A 21,036-nucleotide genomic window follows, 5' to 3' on the forward strand; every position below is an offset into this window, starting at 1 on the left:
GTACCCAAGAGGGAGCAAAGAGCAAATGCCATTATTTCAAAGTACATGTTCAAAGAAGAGGGCAAACTGAGCAAGAAAGTTATAAGGAAGTTAAAAGGAATTCTGACAGGCTTTTATTTCTTAGTGGCTCGTTAGAACCCTAGTATGGAAAGTTTCTTAAAAAAAAGTGGCATACTTTTTTATACAGGTCTCCCTCAACATTCGCATTTTCCTTTTACGCGGGGTTCAAATATTCACAAATTTCCAGCCGCCGAATCATATTTAAAATATGTCATTACATATGATAGGAATTGTAGCGGTGGCAGAGTTTGTTTGGAAATAGGACAAGATAGTCCTTCAATAATACACTAATATCAACTCTACGGCTTTTTTATCTATCACAATTCATCTAATATGACTGACTGACTTACTGAATGACTGACTGACTTACTGAATGACTTACTGACTTGAATGAATAGCTTACTAACTTGACTGAATAACTTAGTAACTTGACTGAATAACTTACTTGACTTACTAACCTGACTGACCGACTTGACTTACTGAATGACTCGACTGAATGATTCAACTGACTGAATGACTTGACTGACTGAATGACTTGACTGACTGACTTACTGACTGACTGACTCACTGAATGGCTTGACAGACTGGATAACTTGACTGACTTACTGAATGACTTGACTGACTTACTGACTGACTTGACTGACTTACTGAATGACTTCACTGACTTACTGACTTGATTGACTGACTGATTTGACTGAATGATGACTTACCGACTTGACTGACTGAATGACTTGACTGAATGATGACTTACTGACTTGACTGACTGAATGACCTGACTTACTGACTGAATGACTTGACTGGCTGACTGACTGAATGACTTGACTGAATGACTTAGTAAGTTTATTCAGGTTTACACAAATACAGTTACATAGATTATCATACATAGCAGCATATGTGTAGAGAACCTAGGATAACCCAAAAAAGTCAGACAGAGTGACTTAAAGTTAGACACTCCAGTACAACCATGGACTTCAGTACCAGAACCTCTACCATCCACCTCAGCCCAGTAGGGCCACAGCATAATTCTCCACTCTCTTCACAATCATCCACAAACACCAGCTCCCACAATTTAACCCTCTGACTGTCGCAAGCCCCTTTCTGAAACTGTCATTCTATGTCGCAAAATATTCGAAAAAAAAAACAAAAATTATTTTTTCTTACCAAAATGTTAGGATTATTTTACTGAGTGTTTTAAGCCTAAAAAAATTTTTTTGCCATCAGTACTTACCAAGATACAGAAGCGCAAAGTTGGCAGAAAATGAGCGGCATATGGCAACAGTGGCGAATGCCGCCCACCCAGTATTCTTATATTTACTCCAATTTGAAGGTTTCTTGTATTTTCCAATATTTTTCTTTTCTAAGTAACTTATGTGGCCTGTGAGACCAAAGTAAGGTGCATTGTTCAAATATACACTCATTGTTTACAACACAATATCTGAACAAACATTATCGCTATTAGATTGTGTATAAAACTTGTTTACACAAATACAAAACATTGTTTATTACTATTGTTCCATAATGTATATACATATGTACAGTCACTGAATACTTTCCTAGAACTGCTGCAGCTTGTGGAACTCTTTAAAACATGGGTATATGCAAAGTGGTACTTTACACTCCTCACACACAAACAAGTGTCTCTGCGTGTTTGTGGGCATTTTGTGGTATGTCCACATACAAAACACCTCTTCTGAGCACTTTTCTTAAAAGCAGTAGGAAGCAGTTGTATAGGGTAGTGATCTCCAGGCATCAAACGAGATGGCATGTGTTGGTAATTTTGTGGGTGCTGGTCTATTGCAGGTGTTGCTCCTTGGTACTTGATGATTATTTGTCTGATGACTAACAAACAAAATTCACCATATTTTGGTTTGTTGTTGGTCCTCAACTTGTATATGTTATAAGCATTTAGCATGGAAATGTCAAGAAGATGGAAAAAAAGTTTTATATACCACTTATAACTCTTGCATACACAATCAGCAAACCCAATCTGCATGTCACATTTGTCCACTAAGCGCATATTGAGGTTGTAGTCCATGACAGCTGCAGGTTTTAGAATGGGTTCATTGGTCTCTCTTGTGTGCCTGCCAATGTGTGCCATTTCGTTTCGATGAACTGATGTCAAGAATGTGACATCATGTTTGTCATGCCACTGAAATGCCATGATGATATTGGCAGCAAAGGCCTGCACCTCACCTCTGCGAGTGCCAGCGTCGAACCTTGGCATATGATTACAATTACCACGCACTGTGCCACACACGTCTGTCAGGTTCACTCACAAGAAATCACTGAGTATGGGGTTTATGTACCAGTTATCAGTATATAATATATACCCCTTACCAAGATATGGTTCCATCATTGTTCGAACCACATCATCAGAGATACCCAATAACTTCCTGGTATCTCTCAATGTATTACTGCCAGTGTACACAATGATATCCAAAATGAGACCACTTTTGCAATCATTATTATTTTATTTATTATTATCACACCGGCCGATTCCCACCAAGGCAGGGTGGCCCGAAAAAGAAAAACTTTCACCATCATTCACTCCATCACTGTCTTGCCAGAAGGGTGCTTTACACTACAGTTTTTAAACTGCAACATTAACACCCCTCCTTCAGAGTGCAGGCACTGTACTTCCCATCTCCAGGACTCAAGTCCGGCCTGCCGGTTTCCCTGAATCCCTTCATAAATGTTACTTTGCTCACACTCCAACAGCACGTCAAGTATTAAAAACCATTTGTCTCCATTCACTCCTATCAAACACGCTCACGCATGCCTGCTGGAAGTCCAAGCCCCTCGCACACAAAACCTCCTTTACCCCCTCCCTCCAACCCTTCCTAGGCCGACCCCTACCCCGCCTTCCTTCCACTACAGACTGATACACTCTTGAAGTCATTCTGTTTCGCTCCATTCTCTCTACATGTCCGAACCACCTCAACAACCCTTCCTCAGCCCTCTGGACAACAGTTTTGGTAATCCCGCACCTCCTCCTAACTTCCAAACTACGAATTCTCTGCATTATATTCACACCACACATTGCCCTCAGACATGACATCTCCACTGCCTCCAGCCTTCTCCTCGCTGCAACATTCATCACCCACGCTTCACACCCATATAAGAGCGTTGGTAAAACTATACTCTCATACATTCCCCTCTTTGCCTCCAAGGACAAAGTTCTTTGTCTCCACAGACTCCTAAGTGCACCACTCACTCTTTTTCCCTCATCAATTCTATGATTCACCTCATCTTTCATAGACCCATCCGCTGACACGTCCACTCCCAAATATCTGAATACGTTCACCTCCTCCATACTCTCTCCCTCCAATCTGATATTCAATCTTTCATCACCTAATCTTTTTGTTATCCTCATAACCTTACTCTTTCCTGTATTCACCTTTAATTTTCTTCTTTTGCACACCCTACCAAATTCATCCACCAATCTCTGCAACTTCTCTTCAGAATCTCCCAAGAGCACAGTGTCATCAGCAAAGAGCAGCTGTGACAACTCCCACTTTGTGTGTGATTCTTTATCTTTTAACTCCACGCCTCTTGCCAAGACCCTCGCATTTACTTCTCTTACAACCCCATCTATAAATATATTAAACAACCACGGTGACATCACACATCCTTGTCTAAGGCCTACTTTTACTGGGAAAAAATTTCCCTCTTTCCTACATACTCTAACTTGAGCCTCACTATCCTCGTAAAAACTCTTCACTGCTTTCAGTAACCTACCTCCTACACCATACACTTGCAACATCTGCCACATTGCCCCCCTATCCACCCTGTCATACGCCTTTTCCAAATCCATAAATGCCACAAAGACCTCTTTAGCCTTATCTAAATACTGTTCACTTATATGTTTCACTGTAAACACCTGGTCCACACACCCCCTACCTTTCCTAAAGCCTCCTTGTTCATCTGCTATCCTATTCTCCGTCTTACTCTTAATTCTTTCAATTATAACTCTACCATACACTTTACCAGGTACACTCAACAGACTTATCCCCCTATAATTTTTGCACTCTCTTTTATCCCCTTTGCCTTTATACAAAGGAACTATGCATGCTCTCTGCCAATCCCTAGGTACCTTACCCTCTTCCATACATTTATTAAATAATTGCACCAACCACTCCAAAACTATATCCCCACCTGCTTTTAACATTTCTATCTTTATCCCATCAATCCCGGCTGCCTTACCCCCTTTCATTTTACCTACTGCCTCACGAACTTCCCCCACACTCACAACTGGCTCTTCCTCACTCCTACAAGATGTTATTCCTCCTTGCCCTATACACGAAATCACAGCTTCCCTATCTTCATCAACATTTAACAATTCCTCAAAATATTCCTTCCATCTTCCCAATACCTCTAACTCTCCATTTAATAACTCTCCTCTCCTATTTTTAACTGACAAATCCATTTGTTCTCTAGGCTTTCTTAACTTGTTAATCTCACTCCAAAACTTTTTCTTATTTTCAACAAAATTTGTTGATAACATCTCACCCACTCTCTCATTTGCTCTCTTTTTACATTGCTTCACCACTCTCTTAACTTCTCTCTTTTTCTCCATATACTCTTCCCTCCTTGCATCACTTCTACTTTGTAAAAACTTCTCATATGCTAACTTTTTCTCCCTTACTACTCTCTTTACATCATCATTCCACCAATCGCTCCTCTTCCCTCCTGCACCCACTTTCCTGTAACCACAAACTTCTGCTGAACACTCTAACACTACATTTTTAAACCTACCCCATACCTCTTCGACCCCATTGCCTATGCTCTCATTAGCCCATCTATCCTCCAATAGCTGTTTATATCTTACCCTAACTGCCTCCTCTTTTAGTTTATAAACCTTTACCTCTCTCTTCCCTGATGCTTCTATTCTCCTTGTATCCCATCTACCTTTTACTCTCAGTGTAGCTACAACTAGAAAGTGATCTGATATATCTGTGGCCCCTCTATAAACATGTACATCCTGAAGTCTACTCAACAGTCTTTTATCTACCAATACATAATCCAACAAACTACTGTCATTTCGCCCTACATCATATCGTGTATACTTATTTATCCTCTTTTTCTTAAAATATGTATTACCTATAACTAAACCCCTTTCTATACAAAGTTCAATCAAAGGGCTCCCATTATCATTTACACCTGGCACCCCAAACTTACCTACCACACCCTCTCTAAAAGTTTCTCCTACTTTAGCATTCAAGTCCCCTACCACAATTACTCTCTCACTTGGTTCAAAGGCTCCTATACATTCACTTAACATCTCCCAAAATCTCTCTCTCTCCTCTGCATTCCTCTCTTCTCCAGGTGCATACACGCTTATTATGACCCACTTCTCGCATCCAACCTTTACTTTAATCCACATAATTCTTGAATTTACACATTCATATTCTCTTTTCTCCTTCCATAACTGATCATTTAACATTACTGCTACCCCTTCCTTTGCTCTAACTCTCTCAGATACTCCAGATTTAATCCCATTTATTTCCCCCCACTGAAACTCTCCTACCCCCTTCAGCTTTTTTTCGCTTAGGGCCAGGACATCCAACTTCTTTTCATTCATAACATCAGCAATCATCTGTTTCTTGTCATCCGCACTACATCCACGCACATTTAAGCAACCCAGTTTTATAAAGTTTTTCTTCTTCTCTTTTTTAGTAATTGTATACAGGAGAAGGGGTTACTAGCCCATTGCTCCCGGCATTTTAGTCGCCTCATACGACACGCATGGCTTACGGAGGAAAGATTCTTTTCCACTTCCCCATGGACAATAGAAGAAATAAAAAAGAACAAGAGCTATTTAGAAAAAGGAGAAAAACCTAGATGTATGTATATATATATATGCATGTGCGTGTCTATGAAGTGTGACCAAAGTGTAAGTAGGAGTAGCAAGATATCCCTGTTATCTTAGCGTGTTTATGAGACAGAAAAAGAAACCAGCAATCCTACCATCATGCAAAACAGTTACAGGTTTTTGTTTCACAGTCATCTGGCAGGACGGTAGTACTTCCCTGGGTGGTTGCTGTCTACCAACCTACTACCTTTTGCAATCACACAGTACAAATAACTTTATACCAAAGCGTTTCCTCTTGCTTGGTATGTACTGCTTGAATGAGTCTTCCTTTGAATAAAATCAAAGACTCGTCAATAACAAGCTTCCTGAAGGGATAAAAATATGCTTCTGTCAGGCCTTGTTTTGTCTGAAAAGTGTAACATACGTAACAGTATCAAAAAACGATTCACTCCTATGTCACTAAAACCTGGGGTTGAAATCAGGCGTTCTGTTGACCAGTATGTGGTGATAGTGTGCTTATACACATGTGTCATAAGCATTATTGTGGCAAAGATCAGGTACATTTCTGCCACAGTTGTGTCCTTCCACTGGTGTAGCCGTGACCTTGGTGAAAAAACTGTATTTTCCATGGTGTACTCATAGTATGTGTTGGTTTCCCTGACAATAATGTCCATCAGGGGTTCATCAAAGAACAACTGAAAGCATTCTAGTTCAGTGGCATTGTTCCCAAGTGTACACAATGGCCGTATTCTACTTTGTGTTTCATCAAAGTCATGGGGATTGGGAATAAAATCGTCACCTTGCTGCCAATCCCAGATGCAGTCTGCTGGTGGGTTCTGGATATTGAAACGTGGTTGTGGTTGTGGATGTTGTGGGAGTGTGGGGTTAGGTGAGGCTGGTTGTAGTTGTGCAGAGTCAGCAGTGTCGGTAGTAGCGTGGCCTGATGCTGGTGCCACATGACTCATGCCACTGCCAACACCACCACCATCACCTTCTTCCCCACGCACATTACACATCCCCATTGTAACAATATCGTCATCTTCACTGTCAGGTCATGGTGTAGGGCCACAGGATGTACTCCCAGATTTACTCCTTTGCCTTGGAAGGGCATAAGGCACACTACCAGAATTCATGCTGCGTCGAACATACTGCCATTTCACTGGCGAATATTTTCCCTCACTGTCGCTACTCAAGCTGCTGTCAATAACTTTGAAATCACTATCATTATCACTTTCACTGCTCATATCTGAGTCCTGTAAACAGGGAAATAGCTTCCTTTTTCGTCCTGGTACAGGTGAACGTGAATGAGATGTGGCAGCACCAGAGGTGGACGGTTGTGAGTCATCGGGACTTTCATCACTAATTACATAATTCTGGGCACTGCTTTCGGTCACACCCACTCCAAAACCATGAAATTCACTTTCACTGGAACTTCTATCACTGTTAGAACTATCACTTGGGAACAGTAGACCTCCAATATGCTGAGGAGTGAGGTACTTCTTACCGCGAGGCAGGGTGAAAATGAACTACCATGATGGCATTCCCACAATGCACCACTGAGTCCCAGATTTTTTTTTCACAGGGTGCACACCCACCACTGAGACCCATTGTCTCTCATGTAGGCCTACCAGCTTTCTCCAGCTTGATTTGAAGCCGCTAGAATTTACGCGTATAAATACGTCCGAAACATTGGCACGTAAGACGTATATATACGACCGAAATAGTCAATAGTTCAATGGGTTGGTTAACAGAGGGTTAGGCAAAAATCCCAATTAGGAAAATATATCTATTTAATCACCATAACATAACATAATGGAAAAACCTTAATTCTAAACGCCCAAATGAGGGTACACACAGCTTTCTCCAGCTTGATTTGAAGCCGCTAGAATTTACGCGTATAAATGCGTCCGAAATATTGGCACGTAAGACGTATATATACGACCGAAATAGTCAAAGGGTTAAGGTAAGAAATACAGTGGAACCTCAGCTTACAAATTTAATCTGTTCCATGACCTTGTTTGTATCCTGACTTGTTTGTATGCTGAGTAAACTTTCCTCATTTAAATTAATTGAAATGCAATTAATCCATTCCAGCCTATCAGGAGGTATGACAAAATAATGCTAACATCAACTCTGCAGCTTAGTTATCTATCGCAATTCATCTAATATAACATAATAAACAATAATAATAACATAAAACCATGACATATACTCTAGAATGAATAAAATAGGCCATATTATGGCAAGCGATGGCAACGCCGGCAGCAGCAGAAAGCATCCGCCATTTACTCTCCCACTCTAGTATCTTCCCTGTCCATAGCTCGTGTTTATCTATGATTAGTGGTGAGGTTGTCACATACGTAACCACAAGTCTGGTCAAGACAGATGTACGTATATGTAGGTGAAGACATGATCACTGTGGCACAGTGGTGGTGGTGGTGGCGGCCAGCTGCCTCACTCTATGCTGCTGCTGCTTTCATTTCTCTAGCTTTTTCATAGTTTCTAATCGCTTCCTGAGCATCTTGCTGATTGCACGCGAATACTCTTTGGGCGAGGCACTGTGTAAGAAATTTGTACAATATAAGACAAAATTACGCATCCCAAGGGTCTCCTGCAGTCACTCAGAGCAGCACACCTCCTCCTCCTTTTGACCCTTGGCTGGCACTGAGATAGCTGTGGCCTAGCAGTACCTACAGCCACCCAGAGGGCTACCAATTTGTATTTTGAAGCATCTGGCATAAAAATATTGTGGCATGCCTAGTACATAACCTTTATTCGGAGCATGTACACACCCTCTTTAAAAGGGTATCCCCCCAACCAGCAAACCAGTACTAGGGGTCGAATGATGGGGGCCCCATCATTCAATCAGTACCCAGGTTCAGCCAATGAGAAGATGGTTCTGGCAATCGCAGAGGTGTTGTGGGCACCACCCGCCTATCTGCCCTTGTCATTTCCATACTAGAGCTGGTTGAGCACGGTTGTCCATTCTGTCTCCAGGCTGCGTCTTGGCCTTGCCTAAACCATGTTGTACACATACATTTTCCAACTGTATATAGTGTACATAGTTGTAAATATTCACATTGCTCTTGGTGAAGGAAAATATATTTCAAAGTCATTCAGCTGTGTTTGTTCTGCTCCTTGCTCCCCTTTACACCCAGGATAACAGGCCTTAATTGTCCCTGGGTTGTAATAAATATGAAAGAAAAATTACGAAAAATGTCTAAAAATGACATTATTATTATTATTATTATTATTATTATTATTATTATTATTATTTGTATTATTATTACAATTATTATTATTCTTAGTATGTACATATTATTATTATTATTATTATTATTATTATTATTTAGGGAACTGGAGCACAGATCCAATTCCCTAGATCTAGAGCCCATCACTACGTATATACTAATACAGCAGGGCCCCACTTATACGGCAGGTTAGGTTCCAAGCTACCGCCGTAAAGCGGAAACCGCCGTAAAGTGGAACACCCTTTTTTTCCACTTATAAATGCATACAAACACTAGATAACAAGTTTACACTAGCATATATTAAGTTAGCAATACAACTAGGCATCAAAAAACAATAAAAAAGTACAATACACACATAGTGCACTCATTACTTACCTTAAAATATTTATAGTCTTAATCTAGGGTGAGACAAGTAGTATTTATTGTAAGAAATCAAGTGTGGTATGTATGGTAATCAGCCAGGCTACCTTACCAGGCCACAACACCCACACATACTATTCTATGATATTTAAGCATCCCAGTGCGATAAGATGTATATACAGTTCACTCATTACTTATCTTAAAATATAGGGTGAGATGAGTAGTATTTATTGTAAAAAATCAAGTGTGGTATGTATGGTAGTCAGCCGGGTTACCATACCAGGCCAACCCACCCACACATATATTCTATGATATTTAAGCATCCCAGAGCGATAAAATGTATATACAGTTCACTCATTACTTACCTTAAAATATTTGTAGTCTTAATGTAGGGTCAGGAGTAAGTAAATGAGATAAAACAAATAAATGAGAGAGAGAAAGAATGAGTACATGAGAGGGGACAGGCGCAGAGTTATGTAAACAAACCAGGCGAACGTAAGTTTTGTAAACAAACAGTGTACACGTCTGGTTTGTGTACAAGTTACATTGTGTACAGGTTGTCTCTACATTGATACGGTAGAATTAATAAAGAAGAACACTCCCATTCTCATGTAACATCATTTTGAGAAGAAATGAAGCTCTGAGTGAAGGCAATGGAAATAAGTCACACTGACTTTTTTGGGTTATCCTAGGTTCTCTACACATATGTTATGTATGATAATCTATGTAACTGTATTTGTGTATACCTGAATAAACTTACATACATACGAAAGGAATAATTTTCTACAGTTACCCCCAGTAACATATTTTCTCTTATGTTAGATTAGAGAAAATGTTATTCTTGCCATCACTTGTACAAGTTATCTGGCTCCCACATCTTATATTTATGTTTATTTATTCTATTGCGGGGTGTATTTATCATCTTTTTATGTTAAGTATCGTGTTTATTATATAATTTTGAAAAAAATATCATGGATGGATTAATGAAAATGTGTATATTAACGTAATATACGACATTTAATGAGACTCGGTGAGTATTGTTATTATTATTATTATCATTTCTAATATGGCGTCACTTGTGCAAGTCGTCTGCTACCACATCTCACATTTATGTTTATTTATTCTACTGTGGGGTGTATTTATCTTATTTATATGTTATGCATCGTGTTTATTATATAATTTTGAAAAAAATATCATTGATGGATTAATGAAAATGTGTACATTAACGTAATATACGACATTTAAATGACTCGATGATTATTATTATCATTACTAATATGACGTCTGGAGACATAAGACACTTACCGATTTTAATGTGTACCTGCACGCCAGCACAGTATGTAAGTTTATTTAGGTACAGGTATACATAAGTATAATTATCAGAGTATATATAAAATATGAAATAACTTTTAAAAACATTTGAAATTTTGGAGTTTCCAGACAAAATGGAGAGACTTAATATGAATGTAAACAAACAGGGTGGGGCACGGTGACCGTATTAGAAAGTCAGGTGGGGGAGCCATATAGCGAGTTTTGGTCATAATTTGAAATGACTGTATTAGCGGAACGCCATAAAGTGAAACGCCGTAAAGCGGGGCCCTACTGTACTACTACTACTAATAATAATAATAATAATAATAATAATAATACATCTAGGTAGTAGGTTGGTAGACAGCAACCGCCCAGGGAAGTACTACCGTCCTGCCAAGTGAGTGTAAAACTGAAGCCTGTAATTGTTTTACACGATGGTAAGATTGCTGGTGTCTTTTTTTTATGTCTCATACACATGCAAGATTTCAGGTATGTCTTGCTACTTCTACTTACACTTAGGTCACACTACACATACATGTACAAGCATATATATGCACACCCCTTTGGGTTTTCTTCTATTTTCTTTCTAGTTCTTGTTCTTGTTTATTTCCTCTTACCTCCGTGGGGAAGTGGAACAGAATTCTTCCTCCGTAAGCCATGCGTGTTGTAAGAGGCGACTAAAATGCCGGGAGCAAGGAGCTAGTAACCCCTTCTCCTATATATATTACTAAATGTAAAAGGAGAAACTTTCGTTTTTCCTTTTGGGCCACCCTGCCTCGGTGGGATAAGGCCGGTGTGTTGAAAGAAAGAATAATAATACATTATAATTATAATAATAATAATAATAATAATAATAATAATAATAATAATAATAACAACAGTAAGGAGAAACTTCAAAAGGCTGCCAGTAATTGGCACCACCATCAGTAAAACATTGGTAACCACTACTAGTACACTTTTCACTTGTCTAGACTTAGTAGTCTATTAGTATTAGGTTAAGTCTGCCCGAAATGCTTCGGCATGATAGTGGCTTTCTTTGCTCCAATCATATGATATGTAAACACACATTGTATCCTTTGTAAAAAAATAAATTTTTATTTAAAAAAAAAAAAAAAAAATAAATAAAATAAAAATTTATTATCACACTGGCCGATTCCCACCAAGGCAGGGTGGCCCGAAAAAGAAAAACTTTCACCATCATTCACTCCATCACTGTCTTGCCAGAAGGGTGCTTTACACTACAGTTTTTAAACTGCAACATTAACACCCCTCCTTCAGAGTGCAGGCACTGTACTTCCCATCTCCAGGACTCAAGTCCGGCCTGCCGGTTTCCCTGAATCCCTTCATAAATGTTACTTTGCTCACACTCCAACAGCACGTCAAGTATTAAAAACCATTTGTCTCCATTCACTCCTATCAAACACGCTCACGCATGCCTGCTGGAAGTCCAAGCCCCTCGCACACAAAACCTCCTTTACCCCCTCCCTCCAACCTTTCCTAGGCCGACCCCTACCCCGCCTTCCTTCCACTACAGACTGATACACTCTTGAAGTCATTCTGTTTCGCTCCATTCTCTCTACATGTCCGAACCACCTCAACAACCCTTCCTCAGCCCTCTGGACAACAGTTTTGGTAATCCCGCACCTCCTCCTAACTTCCAAACTATGAATTCTCTGCATTATATTCACACCACACATTGCCCTCAGACATGACATCTCCACTGCCTCCAGCCTTCTCCTCGCTGCAACATTCATCACCCATGCTTCACACCCATATAAGAGCGTTGGTAAAACTATACTCTCATACATTCCCCTCTTTGCCTCCAAGGACAAAGTTCTTTGTCTCCACAGACTCCTAAGTGCACCACTCACTCTTTTTCCCTCATCAATTCTATGATTCACCTCATCTTTCATAGACCCATCTGCTGACACGTCCACTCCCAAATATCTGAATACGTTCACCTCCTCCATACTCTCTCCCTCCAATCTGATATTCAATCTTTCATCCCCTAATCTTTTTGTTATCCTCATAACCTTACTCTTTCCTGTATTCACCTTTAAATAAATATTTTATTTATTTATAAATAAATAAATATTTTATTTATTTATTTACTTAAGGAACCTTCCTTGAGGGGGAAGTTCACATCCTGAAATTTCGTTCATATCCAGAAGCAAAAAATCAACTGAACGATCGTTCGTATCTTGAAAAATTCACATGGTGGGGCATTCGTAAGCCGAGGTTCCACTGTACTATTATTTCTGTTACATTTGTAGTCTTAAGCAGTAAAAACGACATAATACATCACAATAATGAACTACAATTACATATTCACTTTTATTTTTGTAAGAAGTGGAGGCCTAAAAAAAAGTTGTTTGGCTTTTTTGGTGCTCTCAGGAACGTAACCCTATTTTTCCCACAAGTTCTTCAGTTCATCTAGCATGGTTTTACCTAGTATGCTATTTTCAGGAACATAACTACCATGTTAAATGACGGTCTACTGTACTCTAGAATTAATAAAATATGTCATTAAGTATGTTAGGAATTGTGGTGGTTGCAGAGATTGTTGGGAGATAGGACAAGATCGTCCTTCAATGACACTAATATCAACTCTACAGCTTATTTATCAATCACAATTCATCTAATATGACATAATAAACAATATTAATAACAGAGAAACATGTTGTTGTGTTGGTGTTGTTGGGTGTATAAGGGCCACTAAAACATAAGTCTTACATAGTGGTGGTGGAGGCGGTAGAGACAAGAGACGGCGGTGTTGTCAGTCGCCCTATATAACTCCAACAACATTGGAGGAGTTAGGTTCGTGCTGTCCTTTTTCTATCTATTAATCGCTTAACTTACTTGCTACACTGTTAATGCTACACTTTATCGTTGGCTGGCTTTAGTATCATACATATCGTGCTGCTTTAGTATCATACATATTGTAGAATCACTGAATCAATGAAGAAGGCACATTCTCCCCTCTCTCTTCCTCCTCCACTTTGGTACTCTGCTACGAGTTCTTTCTCACCTTCTTTACAAAAGGGCTGGCGCTAGTACAATATTTTACTATGTTTTCATGTGTTTTTTGATTGTTCATGGATCAATAGGTTAAGGAAGCAGTATTGTTAGGCTAAGTAAATGCTATTATTATATTTCCCTACATATATCTGGGCACCAAACATTCGGGATTTTTTAACATTTGCAAGGTTCTTGATCCCCCTAACCCTCACAATTGTGGAAGGAGACCTATAAACCAAAATCCAGCCCTGAATGTAAAGTGCACATTGCCTTACTTCATATGATGACACTGCTAGTAGAGACAGCCCATCCACATATGGTCCCAAAATATTGTGTTCCCGCACCTTCAGTGTCTGTCTTGAGCCTTTGGGATCCAACAAATCATGCACCTGTGGAAAAAATATTATACTGATATATTATAAAATCATGGAAATGGTTGTGAAGACTACCTGTTTTCTACATACCATAGTGATGCTATACAATACTGAAAAGTTGATAAGACACACATGTAATGCATGGGTATTTTTATTGTTAAAAATGTGTTGCCTACACAGCAGGCTTCTTCAGTTAAAAAAGGGCCAATATAAACACAGAGACAACAGAAGAATTAGTTCTGAGGGTATCAGTCCCTTAGCCATGTTAGGAGGCAGTTAGTCTCTCAAGCCTCAAGCAGACATGAAGTGTAGAAAACTGAGATGATGTCATAGGTGAGAACAACACATTTGTGGAAGTAAGTAAGCCATGTTAAACAATAGTTTAGCAACAGAGTTGTAAAACATTTCTCATGCACCAAGATACTATGGTACTGCTGTCACTTTCTTAACTCTGTGAGACATGCTTCTAGGAGACATACCCCTTTTCCATCACTGTTTCTTTCCTCAGCTCTGGATGAGTTTCTCATAATCACTACTTCCTACCAAATCATGTATGGTATATCTGGATTAAGATGGTGCATGTGCATTTACTAAACTATATATATTCTGGCCAGCATGCCACATTCACTCCCCATAGCTTTTTGAGTCCAACTATGTATTAAACCTGCCTCTGCTGATCTATCTATCTATCTATCTCTGTGCATGTTCATATGTGTACTCACCTAGTTGTACTCACCTAGTTGAGGTTGCAGGGGTCGAGTCCAAGCTCCTGGCCCCACCTCTTCACTGATCGCTACTAGGTTACTCTCCCTGAACCGTGAGCTTTATCATATCTCTGCTTAAACCTATGTATGGATCCTGCCTCCACTACATCGCTTCCCAAACTATTCCACTTCCTGACTACTCTGTGGCTGAAGAAATACTTCCTAACATCCCTGTGATTCATCTGTGTCTTCAACTTCCAACTGTGTCCCCTTGTTGCTGTGTCCAATCTCTGGAACATCCTGTCTTTGTCTACCTAGTCAATTCCTCTCAGTATTTTGTATGTCGTTATCATGTCCCCCCTATCTCTCCTGTCCTCCAGTGTCGTCAGGTTGATTTCCCTTAACCTCTCCTCGTAGGACATACCTTTTAGCTCTGGGACTAGTCTTGTTGCAAACCTTTGCACTTTCTCTAATTTCTTGACGTGCTTGACTAGGAGTGGATTCCAAACTGCTGCTGCATACTCCAGTATGGGCCTGACATAAATGGTATACAGAGTCTTGATTGATGTGTGTGTACTCACCTAGTTGTACTCACCTAGTTGAGGTTGCAGGGGTCGAGTCCAAGCTCCTGGCCCCACCTCTTCACTGATCGCTACTAGGTTACTCTCCCTGAACCGTGAGCTTTATCATATCTCTGCTTAAACCTATGTATGGATCCTGCCTCCACTACATCGCTTCCCAAACTATTCCACTTACTGACTACTCTGTGGCTGAAGAAATACTTCCTAACATCCCTTTGATTCATCTGTGCCTTCAGCTTCCAACTGTGTCCCCGTGTTGCTGTGTCCAGTCTCTGGAACATCCTGTCTTTGTCCACCTTGTCAATTCCTCTCAGTATTTTGTAAGTCATTATCATGTCCCACCTATCTCTCCTGTCCTCCAGTGTCATCAGGTTGATTTCCCTTAACCTCTCCTCATAGGACATACCTCTTAACTCTGGGACTAGTCTTGTTGCAAACCTTTGCACTTTCTCTACTTTCTTTACATGCTTGGCTAGGTGTGGGTTCCAAACTGGTGCCGCATACTCCAATATGGGCCTAACGTACACGGTGTACAGGGTCCTGAACGATTCCTTATTAAGATGTCGGAATGCTGTTCTGAGGTTTGCCAGGCGCCCATATGCTGCAGCAGTTATTTGGTTGATGTGCGCTTCAGGAGATGTGCCTGGTGTTATACTCACCCCAAGATCTTTTTCCTTGAGTGAAGTTTGTAGTCTCTGGCCCCCTAGACTGTACTCCGTCTGCGGTCTTCTTTGCCCTTCCCCAATCCTCATGACTTTGCACTTGGTGGGATTGAACTCCAGGAGCCAGTTGCTGGACCAGGTCTGCAGCCTGTCCAGATCCCTTTGTATTTCTGCCTGGTCTTCGATCAAATGAACTCTTCTCATCAACTTCACGTCATCTGCAAACAGGGACACCTCGGAGTTTATTCCTTCCATCATGTCGTTCACAAATACCAGAAACAGCACTGGTCCTAGGACTGACCCCTGTGGGACCCCGCTGGTCACAGGTGCCCACTCTGACACCTCGCCATGTACCATTACTCGCTGCTGTCTTCCTGACAAGTATTCCCTGATCCACTGCAGTGCATTCCCTGTTATCCCTGCTTGGTCCTCCAGTTTTTGCACTAATCTCTTGTGAGGTACTGTGTCAAACGCCTTCTTGCAGTCCAAGAAAATGCAATCCACCCACCCCTCTCTCTCCTGTCTTACTGCTGTCACCATGTCATAGAACTCCAGTAGGTTTGTGACACAGGATTTCCCATCTCTGAAACCATGTTGGCTGCTGGTGATGAGATCATTCCTTTCTAGATGTTCCACCATTCTTCTCCTGACAATCTTTTCCATGATTTTGCATGCTATACATGTCAGTGACACTGGTCTGTAGTTTAGTGCTTCATGTCTGTCTCCTTTTTTAAAGATTGGGACCACATTTGCTGTCTTCCATGTCTCAGGCAATCTCCCTGTTTCGATAGATGTATTGAATATTGTTGTTAGGGGTACACATAGTGCCTCTGCTCCCTCTCTCAGGACCCATGGAGAGATGTTATCTGGCCCCATTGCCTTTGAGGTATCTAGCTCACTCAGAAGCCTCTTCACTTCTTCCTCGGTTGTGTGTACTGTGTCCAGCACATGGTGGTGTACCCCACCTCTCCGTCTTTCTGGAGCCCCTTCTGTCTCCTCTGTGAACACTTCTTTGAATCTCTTGTTGAGTTCCTCACATACTTCACTGTCATTTCTTGTTGTCTCTCCTCCTTCCTTCCTTAGCCTGATTACCTGGTCCTTGACGGTTGTTTTCTTCCTGATGTGGCTGTATAACAGCTTCGGGTCACATTTGGCTTTTGCTGCTATGTCGTTTTCATATTGACGTTGGGCCTCCCTTCTTATCTGTGCATATTTGTTTCAGGCTCTACAACTGCTCTCCTTATTCTCCTGGGTCCTTTGCCTTCTATATTTCTTCCATTCCCTAGCACACTTGGTTTTTGCCTCCTTGCATCTTTGGGTAAACCATGGGCTCATCCTGGCTTTTTCATTATTCCTGTTACCCTTGGGTACAAACCTCTCCTCAGCCTCCTTGCACACTGTTGCTACATATTCCATCATCTCATTAACTGGCTTCCCTGCCAGTTCTCTGTCCCACTGAACCTCATTCAGGAAATTCCTCATTCCTGTGTAGTCCCCTTTCCTGTAGTTTGGTTTCATTTGTCCTGGCCTTCCGGCTTCCCCCTCCACTTGTAGCTCTACTGTGTATTCGAAGCTCAAAACCACATGATCGCTGGCCCCAAGGGGTCTTTCATATGTGATGTCCTCAATGTCTGCACTACTCAAGGTGAATACTAAGTCCAGTCTTGCTGGTTCATCCTCTCCTCTCTCTCTTGTAGTGTCCCTTACGTGTTGGTATATGAAGTTTTCCAGTACCACCTCTATCATCTTAGCCCTCCATGTATCTTGGCCTCCATGTGGCTCCAAGTTCTCCCATTCGATCTCCTTGTGGTTAAAGTCGCCCATGATCAGGAGCTTTGCCCCGCATGCATGAGCTCTTCTGGCCACTGCAGCCAGTGTGTCAACCATCGCTCTATTGCTCTCGTCATACTCTTGGCTTGGCCTCCGGCTGTTCTGTGGTGGGTTATACATCACTGCAATTATCACCTTGGGACCTCCAGAGTGAAGCGTTCCCGCTATGCAATCACTTTCTTCTCCGCTGTCTCCTCTCTCCAGCTCATCAAAATTCCATCAGTGTTTGATCAGCAATGCCACTCCTCCACCCCCCCCTGTTCCTTCTGTCTTTCCTCAGGATCTGGTATCCCGCTGGAAAGATGGCATCTGTTATCATACCTGTAAGCTTGGTTTCTGTGATCGCTATGATGTCTGGTGATGCCTCTGACTCTTTCGTGCCACTCCTCCCACTTGTTTGTTATTCCATCAGTGTTTGTGTACTATACCTTCAGTTTCCTTTCCAACACTGTGGTTTGGGGGGCCTGTGGGGGTGGGAGACCTGGTAGCATACTGTGGGATTCTATGGTTGGGGGTTGGGTGGAAGCTGTGGGTATGGATTGTATTGTGTGTTGGGATGGTGTGTGATAGGTTGTGGGGTCCTGAAGATAGTTGTGTGTGTGCTTGCCCTTGCTGCTCTGTTCTGCTCTGACTGACCTCTGCTGGTTCCATCCTTGTCTCCTTTCCTAGCTCCTTTCGCTTTTTTGTCCTCTCCCTCAGCTGCTGTCTCTCTGTTTGTGTTCTGTCTCTGTCTAGGAACACCTTCTTGTACTCTTCCGAACTTTTCAACCTTGGTTTCTCTTGGAGGATCCTGTTCCGCACTGTTTCTGTCCTGAGAATCAGCTTGATCGGTCGGTTTCTCCCCTTCAAGTACCCCCCTATTCTCTGAAAATTTACAATCTCGTCCATGTCTTCTCCCCCTATTTCCGTGATGATTTTCTCAATCTCCTTTCTTTCTTCCTGCCGTCTTTCAGTGTGTGTCCTTTCCTCTCTCTCCCGAAGCCCATGGATAAACACTGATTTTGCCCTTTCCTCCTCCCATTGCCTCTCCCTCTGTGACTCTGGTTCCTGTCTGTATGTGGTCATTTTCTCCCTTGATTTTTCCAGTGGCTCTTGGTAGCATGGTTGTGCCTCAGCATTCGACCTATCTCCCTCTCCATCTGCACCCATCTGCTCTTCCCTTCCACTCCCTGGCCCTTCTTTGCAGGCTGATATGACCTTAGCATAATTCATATCTCCTTCCTTCCTGTTCAGCCTCTCTGCTTCGTATGGTGTGTTTTCTCCGGTCACTACCCCTGAGACTTGCTTCAGCCTGTTTACCTCAAATTCTAGGACCTTTACCCTGGCTACTGCAGTTTCGACTTGTGCCTCCCAATTCTTCGTCTCCTTCTCCAACCTCTTTTCCCATTTCACAGAGAGCTCTTTCTCCATTTTTCAGAAAGCTCTCCTAATTTTCTCTCCCATTCTTGCTCTATCATTTTCCACTGCTCCTCCATCCATTCCTCCCTACCAGTACCATTGCCATCTGATCCCTGATTCCTGCGAGTCCCAACCATTTTTTTTTTTAGTGAAAGAGAGAAAGAGAAAAAGAAAAAGGGGGAGAGAGTGAGAGAGAGGGAGAAAGAGAGAGAAGGGGAGGGTAGAAGGGGGGAAAAGAAGGGAAAAGGGGGAGGAAGGGAAAAGGGGGAGAAAGTGAGAGAGAGGGAAAAGGTAAGAGAGAGGGGGAAGTGACAAGGGAAGAGAGAGAGAGAGAGAGAGAGAGAGAAAAGAAGAGGAAGAGAGAGAGAGTAAGAGAGGAAGAGAGGAAGAGAGAGAGAGGGAGAGGGAGAGAGAGAGGAAGAGAGAGGAAGAGAGAGAAAGAGTGAGAGGAAGAGAGAGAGGAAGGGAGAGAGGAAGAGAGAGAGGAAGAGAGGATGAGAGAAAGGGGAGAGAGAGAGAAAGAGAGTGGCACCAGTCACTGGATGAATCCAAAGTCAGCTGTGTGGTAGCACTGGACATTGCTGGCGCTTTCGACCGGGTGTGGCACCAGGGCCTCTTAGCGAAACTTCAAGCACTGGGAATTGGAGGCTCTACGCTATGTCTCCTCAGTGATTACCTTTATGGTAGATCTTTAAGTGTAGTTCTCAATGGAACGGAATCAGCAAGACATCCTATTGGGGCAAGTGTTCCACAAGGAAGCGTGCTGGGTTCATTGTTATGGAATGTCTACTTCAACGGCCTTCTTCATCTCATCCCAGAATCACATGCATATGCAGACGACTGTACACTGACATTCACCTATCCAAGAGAAGAAATGCCAGCTGCTCTAAGCTACATCAATCACCAGCTGAGAGCTATATCAGCTTGGGGAAATAGATGGCAAGTAACATTTGCACCTGAGAAAATGCAAATGATGATCGTCTCTAGGCACCATGATGGTAATGCTGGTGCAGTAGTAAGGATGAATGGGAGGGTGTTGGCACCTGGAGAAGAAGTTGATATCCTTGGGGTGAAATTTGACTCCAAACTAACCATGAAGAACCATGTTGTAAATCTTGCAAACAAAGCAGCCAGGAAGCTTACAGCACTTTGCCGTATCTCGCATCTGCTTGACAGTAGGGGTTGCAAGATCCTGTACGAGGCACAAGTACGCTCACACCTTGAGTATGCTCCACTTTCTTGGTTTGCCTGCCCCCCCTCTCATCTGTGGCTGCTTGACAGAGTAGAGAACAGAGCAAGACGTCTCATCTCTCGCCTGGACCCATCCTGGATAGATCTGTCATTTCAGCAGAGCCTTCAACATAGGAGGGATGTGGGTGGCCTTACTGTTATGTACAAGGCCAATATTGTCAAAATACCACACTTGGATCCACTTCGAGGACAGCGTGAAACAAGCTTTTATGCCACAAGACGGGCAGAAAGCAGCAACTTCACTCTGGCTGTACCCTTCTCCAGAACATCACTCCATCCAAGATCATACATACCCAGGATGACTCAAGTATGGAACACATTCATACAGCATAATGATGTCAACGAGATAAAGTCAGTTGATCAAATGAAAATGCTGGCCCACAGATGGCTCCAACTTCATCATGTTCCCTACTTGTATGTCTCA

General features: G+C 41.8%; 1 protein-coding gene across 8 annotated transcripts in view; it reads right to left on the reverse strand.

The window, feature by feature from the left end:
• Khc-73 (Kinesin heavy chain 73) overlaps positions 1 to 21,036 on the reverse strand; it is an 886,736-nt gene that overhangs the window by 552,522 nt on the left and 313,178 nt on the right. For all 8 annotated transcript variants that reach the window (XM_070083276.1, XM_070083279.1, XM_070083274.1 and 5 more), the window contains one exon: positions 14,088 to 14,201. In XM_070083276.1, the coding sequence (XP_069939377.1) occupies positions 14,088 to 14,201 (114 nt within the window). The remainder of the gene's footprint in view (positions 1 to 14,087; positions 14,202 to 21,036) is intronic.

Source organism: Cherax quadricarinatus, chromosome 9, assembly GCF_038502225.1.
Source record: "Cherax quadricarinatus isolate ZL_2023a chromosome 9, ASM3850222v1, whole genome shotgun sequence".
In the NCBI taxonomy this organism is placed as follows: domain Eukaryota; kingdom Metazoa; phylum Arthropoda; class Malacostraca; order Decapoda; family Parastacidae; genus Cherax; species Cherax quadricarinatus.